General features: G+C 34.1%; 1 protein-coding gene across 13 annotated transcripts in view; it reads right to left on the reverse strand.

Annotated features, from left to right (window-relative positions):
- Nucleotides 1–19,002, reverse strand: part of PARP8 (poly(ADP-ribose) polymerase family member 8) — a 454,001-nt gene that overhangs the window by 122,046 nt on the left and 312,953 nt on the right. For 12 of the 13 annotated variants that reach the window (XM_056824924.1, XM_056824928.1, XM_056824925.1 and 9 more), the window contains one exon: nucleotides 17,779–17,816. In XM_056824924.1, coding sequence (XP_056680902.1) covers nucleotides 17,779–17,816 — 38 coding nt within the window. Of the gene's footprint in view, nucleotides 1–4,360; nucleotides 4,790–17,778; nucleotides 17,817–19,002 lie in introns of those variants that run through there. The other variant, XM_007486287.2, reaches the window with a different exon arrangement.

Genomic DNA, 19,002 nt, shown 5'->3' on the forward strand with positions numbered 1-19,002 from the left:
TGTCAAGCTTGGGGAATAGCTCATTTGCCTAAAAAAGAGAGGAAAGGAAAGCAATATATAATAATCCTGGATATGTATATGGGAGGTAGGCTGTATACTCTACTCATATTCTCTACTTTTGTATGAATTTCTTCTTTTAGATCTTTCAGGCACCATCACTAGTGTGTCATGGCTGTGTATACAGCTTTAATGAGCATGACGCATTATTTTTTCCAGCCTTCTGAGCCTTCTTTCCTCTCTAGATTCATTTTTGTAAAATTCAATTTTATTTTATTTTCAGGTCTGCATTCCATCCCTCTTGACTTTCTCATTCTGACTCAGAAAACAGGAAAATAAAACTTCTTACACAGAAAAGCAAAATCAATACCCACATTGTCTAGCTTTGTAAATAACAACACTGACAACAACATAGTATACTGTCATTATTTTTAAAATATCTAGCATCTTTAGATCCAGTTTCTAAAAATTGTCCTGTTTGATTTTAGATGTAAAAGGGATCTGCTGGACTCAATGGGCAGTGGGATGACATGGTAGATCAATGCGGAAAAATCAAATTGGGGGTCAGATAAGTAGCTCAGTAGATAGAAAGATAGGTCTGGAAATGGGTGGTCCTAGATTCAAATCTGACCTCAGACATATCCTAGATGTGTGACCCTAAGTAAGTCACTTAACTTCTATAGCCTGGTCATTACTGTTCTTTTGTCTTACAACCAATATAGAGTATTGATTCTAAGATGGAAGATAGAGGTTTTAAAATAGAAAAATCAAATTGGAATCAGAGAGGACAACTTACAATGGGGTAAAAAGTTATAAATCTGTTTCTATAGTATAGGTAATGAGGGTCCTAAATACTATTGTTGATGTAAAACAGAAAAAAAGTAAATTTATATGAGAAGTTATGAAAGTAGAAATAACAAGCTTTGGATAGAGATTGTCTTTGACTAAGCGAATGGATTGAGAAAAAAGATCTAAGAAATCATCAAGAAATCAAATGATGCAGACATTAATGGTAAAAAGGGCATACAGTGTCTTGGGCAGGCATTAGAAAACATTGGGAAAGGGTATGGTTTTAAGAAAAAGATAATAAATTCTGATTTAAACCTGCTGGATTTGAGATGCCTAATGGACATACAGTTCAAAAATGTGTTTGAAACAGTAGGAGATGTACAGCTATATTATGGTTGTCACCCCAATTTTGAAGACCATAGTCCCAAGAAATCTGATATTATTTTAAAATGTAAAACAAAAAATAAATCTTAGTTGTCAAGGTTGTACAAAAATGAATAGTAAATTATAGAATACCTAGTCTTACTTATATGGTAGCTAACAAAAGAAATTAGTGTTGGATATATGGATTTGTGAATTGACTCTACACAGATGACAAACCTATGGAAGACAATGAGATGACCAAGGCAGTTAGCATGAAACTTACTCCACTAAATCAGCTATCCAAGCTTATTTGTGCCTTATGGTCTCCAAGAATTGCCCAGAGGTCAGAGTTTAAGTGACTCTCTGGTGACTAGGGGTTTTTTTGCTCTTATTAACAATACTGCAATAGAGAAAGTAATATATAATTTGTATATACTGCACTGTTCCTGACTTTCACAAGCTATAATCTAAATTTCTAACTCAGAGACATACTATTAATTTAGTGAAAACGTAGAAGCCAATCAATGGATGTGCATTTTGATGTAAGAAATCTGCACTACAGGAGCTAAGATGAAATGAATTTTCTATTTTAATTTTTATATAATGTTTTTATATTAATATTTTATCAAATTATTAATTTTACTATTCTATATCACATTTGAAAATCATGAGGAAAGTGAAAATTTTCCAGCATTTTTTAAAAGACTATTTTCCCTCCAAAGAACAACTAACTTAGACACAAAATTATGGGAAGATGGTAGAAAAGGGTGTGAAGTTTTATTACCTTCCTTAAAGCCCCAATAAACAACCAAAAATAACTATATAAAATCAACATCAAAAGTGGAAAAAATTGATGAGTCCAGAGTAAAACTGAACACCCAAATACAACTAAAGAGAAAGGTTTGTAACTTCCCTGGGCCCAATTCCAAAGTCATAATCTCTGGGGGAAGGAACAGAACAAACAGAGGGAATCCACAAAGCAGCCCTGGGGGCAGGATTAGTTTGCAGAGCAGAAGGATCCCTGAGTATAAAGCTGGAATATGAAGCTGAAGGCAAAGGGCTTTGGCTCAGGAGACCCCAACTAGTCCATTGGAGGTGGGCACCAAGCCCTAAGTACAGGAACTCAAGCCTCATTGCTAATAAACGAAAGACTGGAAGGCTAAAAACATGGACTAGACACTTTCTCTGTCCAGCACTGAGATAGTAGGAGAGGAGAAATAAGGAAGTCAGCACCAGTGAGTATGTCTACTGAGAGATTAGGACCCTATCAGCTGAGACCTTGGTTGTTGCCATAGGGGAAGGGAAACTGGCTGTTTCAGTAGCAATGAGATCACTGCCTGGTTAGAATACCTGCAAACTGGGGCTTGAGTTAAGGACTAGGAGTTCATCCAAATCAGGACTATAAAAACTGCAATAACTAAATAGGATCCAGGAAAAAACAAATTTTTAAAAATCCCTTAGACCTAAGATAGCATATCAACACAACAGAATTCATGGGGCTCCAGAAAAAAAAAGCCAATAATTAATTCCATTGGCCTGGCCACTAAAAAATATTTTTATAAATAAATATGGTAACAGAGAAGATCTTGGCTAGAACTCAGAGGACAGTGAAGTAAGGCATTTGCCTACTTGAAAAAAGAGCAAAGAAATATGGTAAGAGAACACAAGTGCAAAAAGAGGTTTTTGGAAAAGACCAATTAAACCAAATTACAGAGGTAGAGCAAAAATTAGGGAAAAATAATAGCAATACAAGAAAATTAAGAAAATTATGACAGAAATATCAACCAAAGGGAAAAAGAAATCCAGAAACTTATGTAAGAAAATAAAGTATTAAGCATTCGAATTGGAAAAGGCAAAGCTAACCATTTCCAAAGATAACAAAAAAAATAGAAAAGCAAAATTAAAAGAATGGAATAATAAAAGAGAATATGAAACATCTCAGAAAAACAACTGATATATAGGAGAGACAATGTAAGAATAATTGGACCCCCAAGAAAAAAAAAGGTCTATACGCCATAATCCAAGAAATCATCAAGGAAAATTACCCAGAATTTTTAGAAACAGAGGGTAAAATAGAAATTGAAAAAAATCTACTGAATACCATGTCAGAGACCCAAAGATCAAAATGCACAGGAACATCACTGCTAATTTCCATAGCCTCCAGCTTTAGAAGAAAATACTACAAAAGTAACATTTAAAATTTTTAAATACTGTGGATTACAGTCAGAAAAACACAAAACTTAGTAGCCACAACATTAAAAGAAATTCTGGAATATAGCCTTTCACAGAGAAAAAGAATTGGGCTTACAGCCAAGGATAACATATCCAGCATAGGCGAGCATAATTATAAAAGAAAAAAAATGGATATTTAACAAACTAAAGGAGTTCCAACTATTCCTGGAGAAAAACCCAGGCCTTAGCAGAAAATTTCTTCTATAAGAAACATACAAATGTAATGAAATGCTAATCTCCAGCAACCCAAAAGGCCAAAGAGTTATGGGGGGGGGGGGTTCCTGGTATGGAAAAATGGCACCTATATTCCCAGGGAATAGCATCATTGTTTGGGTATTCTGAAGAGGTGGGTATGCATGGAAGATTCAATGCTGAGTGAATGCAATGGAATGAGTTAAAATGGTAGTGTAATAGATTAGGAGGAGACAGGGTGCAATGGCTATCTCATATGGAAGAGTAATAAGTGGAGGAACTGCTCCAGAGAAGGGGACAAGAGAGTGGAGGGCTGAGGTACTGAAACCTGACTCACACTCCACATAGGATAATATACTATAATCAAGGAAGAATGAAAAAGAGCAGAGTAAAGCCTGAAAGGTAATGAAAATGAACCCAAGAGAAGCAGATGGAACAGTCATGAACCAGTAGGGAAGAGAACTCCATGGAATTGCAAAGAAGATTCAAAAGGAGAAAACTGTTGGCCAGAAGGAGGTCTGGGCACTCATTGACTTCTCTTCTGACTCTCTCACCAGAGACTCTGTCCGGAATTAGGGAGCAGAGTTGGGTTTCCATATACCTTTTCCTACCTGGCTTGTGCTGAAGAAGTATTACTGCTTTGTTTTGAAGATCATCTTATACCATCATTTTGATCTCCCCTCAAATATAGCTATAGAAAATAAAGGGGTAGGGTCTACCCAATCCCTCTGTCCTTCCTTTTTCCCCTTTTTATCTCTTTACCAAATAAATTAGCAAATTAGTATACCAAAGACTGTCTCTGAAGTTTGTAATAGGAGGGAAGATTTCAAAGTCATCTAGAAGCAGAGTTGGGAGGGTTTGACTCACTCTAGGTCAGGTCCAGACTCCTTTAAGCTCTGGGGAGAAGGAGGAAGTGCTATACTTTAACCCGCCCCTCTAGCAGCTGGTTTCCTTTTACTAGTATTGGGAAGGACCTCACTCTCTATCCCAACATTTCAATACATAATTAAAAGAGTAAAATTTTTCTTAACATATAAATAGGAAAGTTTGAGAAAGGGATAAAGGAAGGACTGGGATTCCCCTAAGAGGACTAAGGAAATAAGATATAGAATAGTGGATAAAGAGAAAGGATAAGGAGGCATGGAAAGAAAGGAAGTTGGGAGGTTTCAAGTGAGGGGATAAGAGAATCAAGAAGTAGGATGCCATAGTAGGGGGATAAAAGGTAAGGAAAGAATTTTTGGAAAGGCAGATAAAATAAAAATTAATAAGGAATAATGGAGTGACAATTGGAAAGGTTGGCCAATCTGGAACAAGGAGAATAAGGAGAGAACAAGGGGGGATTTGGGGGAAAGGATGTGAATAGGAGAAGCTAGTGGTCAAAGGAAATTAGACATGTGAGGATGGATATGGCAGAAAGAAAAGAAAGAAGGGGACAAACAACGAGGAGAAGTGGGACAGATGGAAATACACATCTAGTAACTATAGCATTGAGTATAATGAGATGAATTCACACATATGAAGAAAATGGATAGCAGAAAGGATCCAAAAAAATAATACTTGACAATGTGTTATTTATTTAAAAAACACACTGAAAATGAAAGGCAAACATAGAGTGAAGGTAAGGGGCTGAAGTAGAATATACTATGCCTCAACTGATCCAGAGTCATGAATTCTGACAGTTGGGTCTAACATGGATGTAAGTGAAAGGAATAAAAAGAGTAATTATATTATGTTGTAGGGTACTGTAAATAATGAAATGCAATATTTGTGATGTATGTACCAAGTAGTAAAGCACCCAGATTTTTAAAGGAAAAACTAAATGAGACATAGATGGAAATAGATAACAAAAATAGTAGTGGCAGACTTTAATTTTCCCCTCTCAGAAGTAGATAAATCTAAGGAAAAAATTTAAAAAGAAGTTAAGGAGATGATTAGAACTTTAAACAAGAGAAATAAGATAGATCTCTGGAAAGTACCCCTACACCAACATGAGGTTAATAGTAAATCTAAGTCTGAGCATACACATAACACAAACATAGTTTCTGGTGGAACAACAATTCTGCAAAAGCCTTAACACTCATCATACTATGGAGATAATCCTGCATCCTAAGGGGTTGTAGCATTGGGGACAAAAGTTTTCCTGGGTATGATCAAATTGAAAAAACTTCTTTAGAAAAGAAGATGATACTGACAACAGATTGTGTGTGTTGCCTAAGGACCAACCACCTAGCACAATATGGTCCTGGTAATATATGTTAACTGAGAACCAAACCAGCTAATGTGATCAAATTAAATGCATGGAGAAACAGGCCTAATATTACATTGGTAGAGCAGCTATGATTTTCTTTTTTTTTTTAAGAAAAGATAGAATTAAAAATTAAGAGTTATAAAGATGTTAATGCTCATTAAACTAGAGATCTCATTATTAGGGGTTAAGGCCTAAGGGAATTTACCTAAAGTTAAAAAACTGTGTTTATATAAAAATATTCATGGAAGCTTTGTTTATCATGACAAAATAACTGGAAATAACACTGATTCAATGAATGGGGACAGTGGCAGAAGAGATTGTAATATTTGAATGTAATGGATTGTATTATGATATCGAAATGATGACTATAGGAAATATAAATAATATAGGGGAAATAAATGAAGAGATGAAAAGAAAAGAGAATAAGAATACATACCATGATTACATTAAGAAAAATAAAAGCCTCAAAATCAAATCCAAAGGGAACTCAAAAGAAGAGGGTATTTATATTGTATTAGATATAATATATATATAATTTACATATTTAAAACAAATTGTACACAATGTGGAGTTTGTGGTTTTACACCAAATCTTTTTATACATTTGTTTTGTTAAATTTTTTTGGAAGTGGTAGTAATTGTTAAATCTATAATAACTAAAAAAGAACTAACTTCCATTTCTTGATATACTGATATTTGAAAATAAAATATAAGATCGAAATCTACTTTAGTTACTAGAAACTATCTGCTACATTATTTGTATATATATTTATATTTAGTGATATGATGTCCTTATAAAGTATATAATATATATTCTATTTCACTATGGTATGTGGGTAGGTATGTATATGAGGAAACAGACTCAATAGATATGGAAAAAATAATGGAACTGTGTCACACTATTTATATATATAATTTACATATATATATATATACATATATATATAACACCATTAAGTATTAGAGAGTAGTAATAGTTATATGTCAATTCATTTTATAGATGAATAAATTTGAGACAGAGGTTAAACAACTTGCTCTACCTAGTTCACAAATAGGTAATAAGTGTCAGAGTCTAGAAATGAAGCAGCTCTTATTACAAAACCAGACCTCTTTGGGCTGTACCAGCTCTTTTGATTGATTATCTAATATTCTTACCAATTACACCATAAGGCCCTAGTACAGTCAGTTGCACTTTGCCCAATAGAGTTTTCAAAAATGTATATGGCCTTTTGTGGAGAGGGAAGGAAATTTAAATCCAATAGAAATAGGATTTTTAATTGGGGAACCTAGTTTTTCTATTAAGTTTTATGATCTTGAGGTCAATGAACTATACAACAGGTTCATCTTTTTTATTTTTTGGTAAATTGGGATGGTCATTGAAATCCATTCTGAATTCTTGGTTCCTTTGTAAATTTGATCAAAGAAAGTATTCATTCAAAAAATAATTAACCAATCTTTTTATAATAAAAGAATAATCTTTTTTTTATTTTGGAATTTGTCTTTTGGGATTTTAAGAGGAATGCCTCTATAAATGGAAAACAAGCTCTAAAATTATCCTTGGCCTAGAACTGTCCTGGGTGAGGAAGGGGTTATATGTGTCAATTTGTACCTCTTTTATGTGAGGGCACCTTATTAAGAGATAATAGGTTGAACCTATGTAGGTTGTTTTTTGTTTGTTTGTTTGTTTTGGTAATTAAGCAACCTTGCTTAGTTAGCTTCATATGTTAAATCATTTCAGGGAAGACCTGTGAAATTCCCACTTGTAGTCAAAGACAATGGGCTGCACATCCAGCAGAGCCTTCTGACAACTGACAGTATGATTACTGAGCTGTCCATGGTACCTATTGGGACAATTTCCCTAGTTAAATATCAGTGAATTATTCACTATCAAAAGCATCATCACTGTCATCATCATAAGTTATATTTATCTTTATAAAGTGATTTATTGCTTACAAAGTGCTTTCAAAGAAAATCAGAAGGAGTGGGGGATCACTCAATTCTTTAAACAATTCATAATAAATAAAACATTATTATCTTTATGACTATATATGAGGTATGTGTATGCGGATGATTAACATAGTAACATGCCATTCTCAGTGACAAAATCATAACCTAAATACTGATTTTATTTCTGTAACATCTTTGAGGTAAAATACTTTCAACGTCTCTTAAGAGAACTCCAAGAAATGGGTAAAGAAATAGAATGCAAAATATCTGTCAAGTTTTATCAAGCATAGAAACTGTTTCCACCAATTGAATCCTTCTAGTACATTTCCTGTATTATAAAACCATTATAGACACATAATTCCTAAGGATGAATAATGCCTACTTGTAATCCTACCATTACAAATAAAAATTTATGTAAATTTAGGCTCTGATACATCACAAAGCATATAGTAATACAATTACCCAAGTATAAAAGGGCAATAATTGAATTATAATTGTTCATAATTTTTCAAGTAGATTTACTATATAAACTAAAAAAATCTCAAATGCAGTGTTGATGCCCAAATAAAACCATAAAAACAAATCATATCCACTTCCATAAAAATAATAAAAAATAAACTTCAACAGAATTATAAAAAATTTAGGTACTTACTCTGCAAATCCTAGCAATCAGTGATTAAACTGTTGTATTTGGGTTATTAGCAAATAAATAATCCAATGCTAAAGAAAGAGTGAGTCAAAGAATAAATCATAGAAACAAAAATTTCCTTAAAGACAAGAAGACATCATAACAAAATTTGTGCTAAGTAGCCAAAGCAATACTTTAGGGAAAATTCAGTTCTCTAAATTCTAAATTCTAAAGGAAGAGCAGATTAATGAATTGAGCATGCAACTAAAAAAATAGAAGAACAAGTTAAATATCACAAATTAAACACCAAAATAGAAATGTAAAAAAAGTACTTAATAAAATTAAAAGGAGAAAAAATTACTAAATGAATGAATAAAACTATAGTCATGTTTTATGAAGGGGGAAATGGTTAATTTGATTTTTAAATAAGTAGAAAACAAATTACCAGTATCAAAAATTAAAAGGATGAATACATAACCAAAGAAGAAGAAATAAAAGCAATTATTAGGAATTATCTTGACCAATTACATGACAAGAAAACTAACAATATAAGAGAAATAGATGAATGCTTATACAAATATAAATTGGCCATATTAACAAAAAAAGGAATAAAATGTTTAAATAAACATATTTTAGGAAAAAGAAATTGAACAAGTCATAAATGAAGTCACTATGAAAAAATCTCCAGGACCAGATAGATGTGCAAAAGAATTCTACCAAACATTTCAATAATAATTAATTATAATTCCATATAAATTGAAAAAATATGTAGAGAAAAAGACCTACCAAATTCCTTCTATGGTAAAAATATGGTTTTGATATCTAAATCAACAGGAGCAAAAAGATAGAAAGAAAATAAAGAGATCAATTCCCTTCATGAATATTGAGGCAAATTTTTTCAAATAAAATCTGAGCAAGTTGGCTATAGCAGTATATATCAAAGATCATACATGATGATAAAGTGAGATTAGTATTAGGAATGCAGGGAGAAGATGGCAGAGGAAAAGCAGGGAAGCTTGAAACTAACACGACAATCCTCTCCAAACAATCTTAAATGAAATACAGGAGCAAAAGAACCAACAAGAAGAAAGAGTGAAGCAAGTTCTATGAAGAGGACAATTTAAGAGGTAGGAAAAGAGCATCTGGGGCAATGAAGTGAGAGGGGAGCATAGCCAGTAGGAGGCTACAGCAAGAGGTAAGGAGCAAGCTAACAGCAACCTCTGTGCCTGCCCCTACTACCCCACATCTACTGTTCTAGGTTCTGAACCCATATCAACATCTAGACCAGGAGTCCCCAAACTTTTTACAGGCCAGTTCACTGTCCCTCAGACTGTTGGAGGGCTGGACTATTAAAAAAAACTATTAACAAATCTGTATACCACTGTCTGGGATAGCAGAGGCTGCAGCGCTGACTGGGATGGGTCTGTCACACCTTGCACAGACCCATCATCACCACCACTATACCAGGCAGCTGTATACACAGTTGGAATCCCCTCCCCCAGATCACTGCTCATCATTCTGATGTCTTCCATTGGGCAGCCACATGGCTTTACGAGGCACCTTGTTCTCCTTCAGTTACTCTCAGAAAAAGGCGCCACGCACAGGATCATGTCACAAGAAGTAGTACTGTACGAGAGCAACACCATGCTTTGCAGTGCCACCACATACAGTGTTCCTCTCACTGACCACCAATGAAAGAGGTTCCCCTTCCAGAAGTGCAGTGGGGGGCAGATAAATGGTCTGTGGGGGGACCACATGTGGACCATGAGCCGTAGTTTGGGGACCCCTGATCTAGACCTTGAGACCCAACCTGGGCCATCAGCAGTTCCACCCAAAAAGCAACCTTTAAAGATCCAGGCAAACTTGTGAAGTCTGAAATTGCAGCCTGGGGCAATCTGTGCTGTGCAGCGTGATATGTGTGGACCCAGAGCAAGGCCAGGAGTCTCAATCTGGGCTTGTGGTGAGGACCAGAATCCCAGTCTGGGGTACTGCATAGACTCAGAGCTGGGCCCCCAGTCTCTGGAAGGAGCAGTCTCCAGGGTGCTGGCTTGTGCTGATTGGCCATTGCCAGAGCTCAAGGTAGATCCCCTTGTACAGAACAGTCTACTGTGTATTGAGTGCTTGACCTGATCAAGCCTGGAGTGAGACCAAAATCCTATATAGTACCCTGGGGTTAGAATTTGAGCCACCAGAAATATTAAAGGATGATTGAATCAGCAGTGGGAGGTGGCTCTTAGAACTTCCAGCCCACAGGTCATCCTACTATCTTAGAAGAATTGAAACTTGCATAAAACCAAATATAAGGCTAAGGGTAGCATCAAGGAAGAACTAAAGTTTAAGAGAGTGCCCTATCCTCCTGACTAAATTGGAAATCTTAAAAATTAAAGGAGAAATTAATAAAATTGAAAGAGAACCATTGAACTCATAAATATCACCAGGAGTTGGTTTTATAAAAAAAATAAACAAATAAAATAGAATTTTGGTTAATTTGACTTAAAATAGAAAGAAGAAAATCAAATAATCAGTATCAAAAATAAAAAGGGTGAACTTACCACCAAAGTAAAAGACATTAAAGCAATCATTTGGAGCTATTTTGCCCAACTATATCCCAATAAATCTGACAATCCAGGTGAAATAAGTATTTCCAAAAATACACATTGCCCAGATTTTTAAAAAAAGAGCAAATAGAATCCTTGAATAATCCTATACCAGAAAAGAAATTGAACAAAGCATCAATGAACTCCCTAAGAAAAAATTCCCAGGGCCAGATGGATTCATAAGTGAATTCTATCAAACATTCAAAGAAAAATTAATCCCAATACTACATAAACTATTTGAGGAAATAGGCAAAGAAGGAATCCTACCAAATTCTTTTAATAAAACTAATATGCTACTATTGCCCAAAACAGGAAGAAAAAAAACAGAGAAAGAAAATTATAGGCAATTTTTTAATGAATAAAGATTCGAAAATTTTAAATAAGATAACGGTAAGGAGACTACAGCAATATATCACAAGAATCATTGACTATGACCAGTAGAATGTACCAGGAATGCAGGGCTGGCTTAAGAATAGGAAAACTATCAGCATAATTGACCGTATCAGTATCCAAACTAACAGAAATCACATGATTATCTCAATAGATACTGAGAAGACTTTTGACAAACTACAACACACATTCCTATTAAAAACACTAGAAAGCATAGGAATAAATGGGTCATTTCTTAAAATGATAAATAGTATCTACCTAAAACCTTCAGTAAGTATCATCTGCAATGGGGATAAGTTAAAATCCTTCAAAATAAGAGCAGGAGTGAAGCAAGGATTCCCATTATCACCATTATTATTTAATATTGTATTAGAAATGCTAACTTTAGCAGTAAGGAAAGAAAAAGAAATTAAGGTAAGCAATGAGGAAACTATCACTCTTGGGAGATGATATAATGGTATACTTAAGAGAATCCTAGAAAATTAAAAAAAAACTAGTAGAAATAAGTAATAGCTTTAGCTAAGTTGCAGGAAACAAAATAAACCCAGGTAAATCATTAGAATTTCCTTATAATTCCAACAAAATCCAGCAACAAGAGTAAGAAAGAGAAACTCCCTATAAAATAACTTCAGATAATATAAAATATTTGGAAATATATTTGCCAAGACATACAGGAATCATATGAACAACCCTTTTCAAAACATGTTTTGTACAAATAAAGTTAGATCTAAACAACTGGAAAAACATGAATTGTTCATGAGTAGGACAAGCTAATATAATAAAAACTGAAAATCCAATCTAAATTAATTTACATATTCAGTACCATACCAATTAAACTACCAAAAACAATTTTATAGAAATAGAAAAAATAATAAAATTCACCTGGAAGAACAAATGACCAAGAATGGAATAAAAAAAAAAGATGAATGATGGTGGCCTAGCAGTACTAGATCTTAAACTGTACTATAAAGCAATAATCATTATAACAATCTGGTACTGGCTAAGAACGGGTGGATCAATGGAATAGATTAGAGGTAAATGACCTCAGCAATATAGTGTTTGATAAACTCAAAGACCCAAGATTTTGGGGTAAGAACTCACTGGGAAAACTAGAAAATAGTATGATAAAAATTAGGCATAGATCAATATACCACACCCTATACCAAGATATGGTCAAAATGGGTATGTGATTTAAAAATAAAGAGTGATATTAGAAGGGAATTGGGGAAGCATAGAATATAGTTTACCTGTCAGACCGGTGGAGAAGGTAAGAATTTATGACCAAACAAGGAGAACATTATAAGATATAAAATAAAAAATGTTGATTATAGCATATTAAAGGTTTTATACAAATAAAAGCAATGCAACCAAGATTAGAAGATAAACAACAAACTGAAAAATTATTTATAACAAATTTCCCTTATAAAGGTCTTATTTCTCAAATATATAAAGATTGATAAGACTATGCCATTCCCCAATTTATAAATGACCAAATGATATGAATAGGCAGTTTTCAGGTGAAGAAATCAAAGCTATCAATAATCACATGAAAAAATGTTCTAAATCACTCTTGATTAGAAAAATGCAGATTAAAACAACTCTGAGGCACAACCTCATGCTTATCAGATTGGCCAATATGGCACTTAAGGAAAGTGGTAAATGTTGGAGGGGATGTGATAAAATGGGGACATTAAGGCATTATTGGTAGAGATATGAACTGATCCAACCATTCTGGAGAGCAATTTGGAACAATGATCATAGGGCTATAAAAGCACGCACACCCTTTGGTCCAGTAATACCAACACTGAGTCTATATCCCAAAGAGGTTGTTGTTTTAATGAGAAAGGACATGTTTGTATAAAAATACTTTTTGTAGTGGCACAGAATTAGAAATTGAGGGGATGTCCATCAACATTAGGAAATGGCTGAACAAATTGTGGGTACATGATGGTGATGGAATACAATTGTGATATGAGATAATAAGCACGATGATTTTCAGAAAAAGCTAAAAATATCTCCAGGAACTAATGCAGAGGGAAATGTGCAGAACTAAGAGAACATTGTACCATAACAGCAGTATTAGACAACAATTATCTCTGAAAACATGGCTACTCTCAGCAGTACAATGCTATGGGACAATCCTGAAAGACTTATAGGAGAGAATGCTTCCCACTTCTAGAGAAGGAACTGTTGGAGTCATCTTTCATATCAGTGTATTTATGGTTTTATTTTGGAGCTGTTACAATGACCAATATGGAAATATATTTTGTATGACAAAATAAAAATTTTAAAAATAAGCAAATTTGCAGATATGGACTCCAGGATTGCTGGGACTTTAGGGGTTGCTAGGATCTCAGGGAGAGGGCTCCAGGCTGGAGGGAGTGCCTTGTACACAAGGCTCAGAGCTCTGACCACAGCTGGCAGGGAGACAGCTGGAGGAAAGGGGCAGAGAGGAGGGCAGCCTGGTCATAGCCTACAGCCACTACTTTCTCCATTTTCTCTGCCTCTGGAGGTTTTGACCTCAGGGCACATCCAGCTCTGCAGATCGACTCAGCCAAGTTTAATCCTGTCTATCAATAGTGCAGGTAAGAAGTCTTCAGAGGGCAGGGAAGTTCAATCTCCAGCACACCTCTCCCACCTACTGTGCTGTGACCCTTGGTAAGAATCCAGCTGACTAGTATCCCAGGGCAAAGGCTGCAACCATGACAGAACGCTTTGGTACTACCACAGGAAGCTGAGGGCTCTGACCAGGCAGCTGGCAGGGAGGCAGCGGGCAGAAAGGAGTAGAAAGGAGGGCAAACGTCCTTCAGCCTCCACACCTTCAGCTTCAGCTTCTGCTTCTGCTTCTGCTAACAACTGGGAAAGATCTGGTCTCAGGACTCATTAAAACTCATTAACACTAGTTAATCAGCAGAGAAGAGAAGAAGTTCCACTTCAGGACAGAATAGTGCAATCCCACAGATGAAGCAAATAAAAAGAGGAGCAAGATTAAGGTCAATAATAGCAGGGAAAGAAGGGAAAAATATGAACAAACAACAGAAAAAGAAAAAAGAAATTACAATCAACAGCTTCTATCCAGTTAATAAACTAAAGAACAAACGGAACAGAGGAGGACCAAGGAACATCAAGCAAAAACTTGGGAACTCCAGTGAATTGGACCCAGGATTCGGAAGAACTCAAAACACAATTAAGAGAGGCTGAAAGATAATTGGGAAAAGAACTTAAAAAGCAAAATAGACCATCTGGAAAAAGAGGCACAAGAACTAAAACAAGAAAATAATGTCTTTAAAGCCAGAATTGACTAGCTTGACAATGAGGCAAAGAAAGTGAAAGGTGACTTACAAAGAAGAAAAGACCAAAAAGCCAGAGATGAAATTCAGTCTTTAAAATTAGAATCCAACAACTAGATGCAAATGACTTCATTTGGTCATTTGGTCTTGCTACTTCAAGGTAGCAAGGGTCTACAAGACAAAATCAAAAGAATGAAACAATTAAAGAAAATATAAAATGCCTCATTGATAAAAGAAACCCCACCCAAAATGGAATGACAAAAAACCGATAAGACTGACATCACTAACCAACCAAAAAAACTAAGAATTAGCATTATCTATAATGGGGATAAACCAGAAACTTTCACAATAAGGTCATGAATGAATCAAGGATGTACAAGATCACTACTATTTAGTGTTATACTAGAAATGCTAACTACATCAAGACAAGAAAAAGAGAGATACTTGAGGTGGCACAGAAATGTTGGAACAGAGAAGCACTAGGTTGAGTTTTACCAATATTCCCCTCCAAATAGTACATAAATAGACTTCCAGAGTGGCAGAGGCAAGGAAACGTCAGTATGAGGCATCCTCCCAGTCCAAGATAACTTAGAAAGTCAGAGAGATTTAAGACACAAGGATGGAGGCTGGTCTAGAAACCCATGTGGATGAACACCAACGATGAGATTAAACAATGATGACAGAAGGAACAGCAGTTTCAGGAACTCTCAAGTCAGAGAAAGTATACAGAAACCGTAAAGGATCAGGGCCCTTCCTGGGAAAGGTCCAGAGTACAGTCCAAGAAAGCAGTGACCACACCTCTCCCCAGATCACAACACCTTGGAATTTCTGAAAACTCTGAAATTTCCAGAATTAGCTCTGAAAACAGAAGTATAAGACGACAACGACAACAACAACAATCAATCAATCAATCAATTCTAACTCTTGAGAACAGTGTCTGTACCTGGGACAGGTTTCAAGATTTTAAAAGTTCAAAATCAAAAAATAATGTGAAAAAATGAGCAAACCACACAAAATGAACCTGACCAAAAAAACCTACTATTAAAATGAAAAGTATGATCAAGATAAGCAAACTTAGAAGAAAAAGAATTCTAAACAGCTACAAGCAAAACTTGTAATTAATAAGAAAAAAAGCAATTCCCCAATTGATAAATGATAAAGAAGAAACCAAAGTTACCAATAGTCACATAAAAATGCTCTAAATCACTACTGATTGGAGAAATGCAAATTAAGACAATTTAAATGATAAATGTTTGAGGTAATGTGGAAAAATGGGAACATTGATTCATTGTTGGTGAAGTTGTGAATCAGTCCAATCATTCCAAAGAATATAATGATATGTAAAATGAAATAAGAACCTAAAGAACATCATACACAGTAATAATAACATTGATAATAGACTATGAAAGGCTTAGCTACTCTGATCCATACAATGGTCCAAGATAATTCCAAAGAAATAATAATAAAAAATGCTATACACTTTGAGAGAGAACTAATAAACTCTGAGTGCATATTAAGCATATTTTTAATTTTATTTTTCTTTGGTATTTGTTTGCTCTTGGTTTTTGCTGCATGACTAACGTGGAACTATGTTTTGCATGACTTTACAAGTACAACAGATATGATATTACTTGCCATCACAATGGGTGTAGAAGGGACAAAAGAGAGTGAGAGAATTGGGAACTCAAAATTAATGTTAAATATAAAACAAATATTTGGATTGTTTTTATTAATTTTTTCTCCATTAACTAAATTTTAGTGGATATTGAATTGTAGTGAATCCTGTCAATTGTTACCAAGTAAATGTAATTTAAAAATTAATGGATATTTCATATGAGTAACACATAATTGGAATAGAATGAAACAATTTGCAGATTTTCTCTATTGGAAAATAAATTTCCTATGATATACATGTTTATAGTTTTTCTTTCTGTGATGTTATACTTGAATATCAATGAAACCTGTTTACATTGTATTGTGTCCATCAGTTATCAAATCTGCCTGATTATAATAACATAGAAAAAATGTTGGCAAATTATTGAATTGTTATTATGTGAAATGATCAAATCCAATTATTTGATTCTATTTTTGCAAATTAAAATAGATTCTAGTTATTTTACATTTAGTTTAATTTAGTTTTGTATTGAAAATCAGTCACCATTCAAAGTCAGTGGTAGAAAGAATAGTTTGAGGAAGGGAAAAGAGCAAGTGGGAATAGGGTGACACCAAAGTAGATTAAATAGAAGTAATTCTATGTTTAAAAATAGTAACTTAAAAAAGGAATGGGAAGGGGGAAAGATCCCATTTTTTACAAAAGGACTAGATAAACATGTAGAGAACAACAAAAATCAAAATTCAGCAGCAGTTCTGAATTAAACGTAGCCTACTTCATAATTCATGTTAAATACTTTGGTTTATAGACAAAAGATATATAGAAGCTAAAAGGATTCAAAACTTTATGATGAAAAAATGTAAATTACTCATCTGCTAAGGGCAAAAAAGAAATTCTATTTTATGTCTAAAGGAAACAAGGCTAGATTCTGAATAGGAAATAAATAGACTATTCCCAGCCCCACTTTTCTTTGCATTACTTTTTTGTTAGGTTTGTGGATAAATTCTGTCTCTTTGATATAAAGATATTTGTCATCACAAACCATTGAAATGATAAAGAACAAAAATGAGGATCACCTTTCTAAATGTTTCGATCTAAACAGATCAAAATTTATAAAAGCCCCAGTGATGTTCCAAAACTATCTTCCAAGCCATGTTGGATCACTTTATATTTTGGATTTAATATATTATTAATATAAGGTGAAGTTTTGATATACTTCTATATATGCTGGTTTTCATTTGTGAATTTTTGGTTCTACTAAAACAAGGAAAAACATTTTTAAAAGTCAGTCAAAAAGTTAAAATGTATTTATTACATTAACCTCTTATTACCACAGCTTACTCAATTCATGAAATACTTAAAGTGTCTATTTCTTCAGGGTCCTCCCAACGCAGATTTCAGAACAGTACAATACAAAAAAAAAAATTCCACACACAAAGCCTTCAATAAAAGTAAGGGAAGTATAATTTAACATGTAAAATGATTGCACAATACCTGGATAATCTTCTGATACATGTACTGAATAGGATACACTGGAAAAAAAAAAGAAAGAAAGGGTTATCAGAATACTGCAAATTTGACATGTTTATTTTTTCGCAAATTACCTATTCAATCAATTTTGCATGAATGAATTACATTCAAGAAAGGATAATTAACCCTTCTGACATTTAATAAATGTGTATCATATTATAGAATGTGTAAGATTTACCTTTATAAGCATGTATGTATGTAAATAGTAGAGTCAATAACACATTATTCAAGACTAACTCTTCCCCTCCATGAAAACCAAGACATCTTGTTATAAAATCTAATAAATTATGAAATGTAAAAGCAACATTTCATGTATTGGTTACATATAGTTTGTCAAGCATATTTTCTTATTTAGAAAAATACTATTTTAAAATATATTTTCTTTTTTAAAATTTTAAACATTATTTTTGAATATAGTCCAGGAGAAAGAGTCCTGATTCCCAATCTAATCTTTGATACTAGCTAGCTATAAAACTTGGACAATTCAGGGGCAGCTGGGTAGCTCAGCAGATTGAGAGTCAGGGCTAGAGATGGGAGGTCCTAGATTGAAATCTGGCCTCAGACACTTCCCAGCTGTGTAACCCTGGGCAAGTCACTTGACCCCCATTGCCTAGCCCTGACCACTCTTCTCCCTTGGAACCAATACATAGCATTGATTCCAAGATGGAAAGTAGGAGTTAAAAAAAACTTAGACAATTCAATAAGTCTCATTTAAAAAAGGAAATAACTGGATTAGATAATTTGTGAGATCCTTTTTAGGGGCAAATCTATAAACCCAGGAAATATGCTTAATATACTTAATATATTTATATTTACCTATGACCTTGCCATCAATGAAGAGATAATACATGGGGGGAAGAAAAATGCCCTTATTAGGAAAATATGAATACAATAAAGAAAAAACAGCATGATAATATGTAAGTTGGGTGAAATATAATGGCTGTGGATCAGTATATGCTGTGATTACTAATAATGGATGTAGAATCTATATTGTGTTATACAAAATGGATCTGTGATTTCATTGGCATAAAGAACTCCTAGAGAAGGTCAGTACCTTCTCTGAAAATTTTAGTTTTAGAGCACTGCATAACTTGCCAGGAGAAGGTACTCAAATACTATATGTAAGAGATGTCTCCTCCCAGCCCCCAAATCTAGACCAGATCAGCTATCAATCCAATCAACTAAATT

Source organism: Monodelphis domestica, chromosome 3 (genome assembly GCF_027887165.1).
Source record: "Monodelphis domestica isolate mMonDom1 chromosome 3, mMonDom1.pri, whole genome shotgun sequence".
Taxonomy (NCBI): Eukaryota; Metazoa; Chordata; class Mammalia; order Didelphimorphia; family Didelphidae; genus Monodelphis; species Monodelphis domestica.